This window comes from Hibiscus syriacus, unplaced genomic scaffold, assembly GCF_006381635.1.
Source record: "Hibiscus syriacus cultivar Baekdansim isolate YM2019G1 unplaced genomic scaffold, ASM638163v2 tig00111582_pilon, whole genome shotgun sequence".
NCBI classification, from domain to species: Eukaryota; Viridiplantae; Streptophyta; class Magnoliopsida; order Malvales; family Malvaceae; genus Hibiscus; species Hibiscus syriacus.
The window spans coordinates 3,074,972-3,078,758 of NW_024063126.1; the positions used below are offsets into that span (position 1 = coordinate 3,074,972).

At 33.5% G+C, this 3,787-nt stretch overlaps 1 protein-coding gene across 1 annotated transcript; it reads right to left on the reverse strand.

Annotated features, from left to right (window-relative positions):
* Positions 1-427: 427 nt before the first annotated feature.
* On the reverse strand, positions 428-1,213 carry LOC120165156 (desiccation protectant protein Lea14 homolog). The gene is made up of 2 exons (XM_039174738.1): positions 936-1,213; positions 428-855 (listed from the first exon to the last, which is right to left on the reverse strand). Exons 1-2 carry the CDS (start codon positions 1,142-1,144, stop codon positions 615-617), a joined length of 450 nt encoding a protein of 149 aa, XP_039030669.1. The 5' UTR covers positions 1,145-1,213; the 3' UTR covers positions 428-614.
* Positions 1,214-3,787: the final 2,574 nt, after the last annotated feature.

The following is a 3,787-nucleotide window of genomic DNA, read 5'->3' on the forward strand; positions in this document are numbered from 1 at the left end:
ATGCTCGAATTTGAGACTTTTAAAGATAACAATCATCCATTTAACTACTAATATAGTTTGTAGTGACAGAACTAAGTGGGTACATGTGTGGGACATGCCCCCCAAAATTTGAAAAATTAAATTTAGTTCTTGAAATTGAAAAAAAAAAAAGGAATTGGACCTTACAGATTTTTTAGAAATTTATATTAAGCTTTAAATTTTTTTTATGTTCTTAATTAAACCTTTGTCATAATTTTTAAAAATTCTCATTAAGTCTATCAAATTTTTAAAAAATTTAATTAGACCCCAATTTTGAAAAAAATGTAAATTAAACTCTTAAATTTTTTAAAATATTTTAAGTAAAAAATTTAATTTAAATCTCTAAATTTTTTAAAAATAAGTTGACTCCTCTGAATTCTATTACCATGTTCCACCACTGATAACTTGATTCATGCAAAAATTAAATTGCTCGCTTTATTCACTTCATAGTACATGGATCCAAAAGGCCTCTTACAATAAATAAAAAAAAGCATAATTAAATGTAAGGTTGCAATGACTGGATGTATTTAAAAAAGAGTGAACAAACGTTAGAAAATGTGAGAGAAGCATTATTAAAACTCAACAGAAGAAGACTTCTAGAAGAGGGCGGGAAGCTTGATCTCTCCTTTCTGAGAGAGAAGGATGGTGAAATTTCCAAACAGAGGAAGATCCATGGTGAGTCCCAACTCCAATTCATAGTCGATATCCCAGTCTCTTCCGATGTCCCTTAGCAAGCTCACCAATATGCTATGCGGCACCTTCACCGGCACGTCCAACATCGTCGAGTCATTGGACTTCAATGATCCCGGATCCGGTATTGTCCCCGATGCAATCACTCTATTCCAAAAACATTCAATATGTAAAACAATTGCACAGCTCATAGTGAAAAATGAAGAATGAGAGGAAGGGGATCAAACCTGCCATCGCTTTTGAGAGTGTAAGAGATCTCACAGATGGGGATAGGAACGCTATAGGGGTTGGTAACCGAGACTTTAGCGAGATACTGGGCACCTTCGACAAGGCTGAGGCCGGTGAAATCGACGTCGGTGATGCTGGCCTCAGGCTTCTTCATGTTGACCACCTTATCGGACACAAAGTTCTTGGCTTTTTCCAACAACTCCGACATTGTGTTCAAACTTGGAACTCAAAGAGCTTAAGATTTTTTTTTGGGGGGGGGGGGGGCTGATATGGTGGCTCGATGTCTGGTTTGAGATTTGAGACCGTCAAGTATTCAGTTTTATAGGGGAACGGAACATGTAATAAACGCGTTTAGGTCTTGGTTTTTCCGTGGATGGAGATCTGTGCTTTCGGTGTTTTTTTTTTTCTTTCCTCATATTCAAGTATTTTCCTCCTTTCCAAGTTTAAAGCAAGGGGAACAAAAGTAGGTTCCAACCATGTGGTTAAAGTATAAGAGACGCGTATTGTATTATACTTAAAAATTTATTTATTTATTTTATTTTTTTGTATAACCACATGCAGGATGGACTGAGGGCGGTGCTAGAGGTGGTCACAGCCCTAAAAATTTTAAATTCATTTATATTTTAAATATTTTTCTTGTATTTTATATGAGATATCTAATTTCGTATCCACTAAGATTTTATAAATTTACACCACCCAAATTTTTAATATAATTTCTTAAATCCGAACCCCTTACACAAATTCTTGTGCCTGTCCCTGACTACTAATATCCGATCTATTAATCGACTAATCTATATCGGGTATTGCAGAGGCGAGGAATACCCTCCCAACCCAATTTGCTCCATTTGCAAATGTCATGATTTGAACTCCTAACATTATTTAAGAGATCTAGTGTCTCATCCCACTAGACCAACTGATTATTGGTAAAAAAAATTAGTTCTCTATTATAAAAAAACATTTTGAATTTATATTATATTTAAAAGTGTATTTTATTTTTTATTATAAAAATGAATATGTTTATCTTTATATTTTGAAAAATAATATTTTAATTTAGAATATTAAAATTATTGTTAATTTACTAAAATATTTTAATTTAAGTATTCTTTAGATCTTTCTTGATTTTGAAATTGAATAAATTAATCCCTCAAAATAATTATGATTTTTTATAAATTGAAAAAACATATAATATTATATGTAGATCTAAAAAATAATTCTATTGATGGAGAAACCCTCTAAAATTTCGAGTGTCGATCCCAGACTACCCAAAAAACAAAGGAGAAGATATGAAGAACCGCCTAATCCATCTGCCATGGCTCGCGAAGGCGCTTCTTCTCTGATGGAGTGTGATGGCTCCCCACCCGCTATATCCTACAAGGACATCGTGACAAAGGCCACTGCTTCTCAACCTGATTCAAAAACCGTTAACTTAGATGATGTTGATACCGAACTTCTTGAAGACGACATCACTCTTGGCTCCTCCAACGGTATTCCAACCATAGATTTTTCTGATCGAGTTCAAACTCTTGCTGTTAAAAGCATGGATCTAATGCTCGTCGTCAAAGTTCTTGGACGAAGAGTTGGATATAACACCTTCCATAATCGCATATACGATATTTGGAAACCCTCTCACCCTCTCAAACTAATTGATATTGAGAATTATTTTTTTCTTGTGAAATTTAGCGATCATGGCGACTATCTTAAGGTGCTCACAGAAGGACCTTGGACCATTTTTGGGCACTACATAACTGTGGAACCATGGTCTATAGACTTTCAGCCGACTCAAGCTTATCCTAGTCGTTTAATGGCATGGATCTGATTACCTGGTCTCCCCGTCACTCTTTATAAAAGAAACATCATTGAAGCTATTGGAAACCAAGTTGGTTCTATTGTTAAAATTGATTTCCAAATGGATAATGGTTGCAGGGGGCGTTTTGCTTGACTAGCTGTTACACTACAACAAATTTGTTTATTTGTAGCATCTAAAATATTATCATTGAAACTTACATTTACGTCACTATTTGTATTTTGTAACGTAAATATTGACGTCACGAAGAACGTTACGCTAGGTGTGTCACTAAATGTCAAATGTGATGATGTATATATTTTCGTCACGTATTGTTAAACATGTAGTGACGTTAATGTATAATGTCATCTTATAATTTATATTCAGTGACAATTAATTAAGTCATCAAATAATATAAAATTTTGTCATTAATTATTTGTATCGTCATTAATAATATTATAATTTTATTGTAATAATGACGAAAAAATATCGTCACAATTTTTATTAATAAATAAAAAAAATATGAAATTATAATAAAGGTCTAAACTATTTAGAAATTACATTAAAAGAAAAAACTTTTTGGCAATTAAAGTGAAGGACAAAAGGTTTTATAAATTATAATAAAGTACAAAATTGTTTATAAATTATAATAAAGTGTTAAACTTTTCATAAAATAAAGTATACTTTTTTTTTATAAATTATGATAAAGGACAATTTTTTTATAAAATACAATAAAGGACAACTTCTCATAAATTACAATAACACTATCATTTTTTACGAATTACAAGAACAACCCATGTTTGTACAATTTACAATGAAGTCCCAAAATAGAGGTAGAAGAGGCAGAGGTGTGGAATGCATGTTGTTCAGCGCCGTTGGGTTGAGCAGCTGGGCAAGCAGGGCATACGGATGGTGGAAGAAGGTTGCACGAATGCTGGAAGAAGGCTGCACGAATGCTGGAAGCGGGCTGCACAGGCGCTGATCCGAGTAACATAGGCATCACCCAACAGATTTCAACAAATATCCAAAGTCAATGAAGGCAAAACAAGCCTTGTACCTAGTGCTCCC

Bases quoted from the DNA above. Each gene is read 5' to 3' on its own strand.
- LOC120165156 (XM_039174738.1), bottom strand. From the start codon at position 1,144: ATGTCGGAGTTGTTGGAAAAAGCCAAGAACTTTGTGTCCGATAAGGTG. The intron at 856-935 runs GTTTGATCCCCT...TTTTTGGAATAG, and splicing joins ACTCTCAAAAGCGATGGCAG to AGTGATTGCATCGGGGACAA.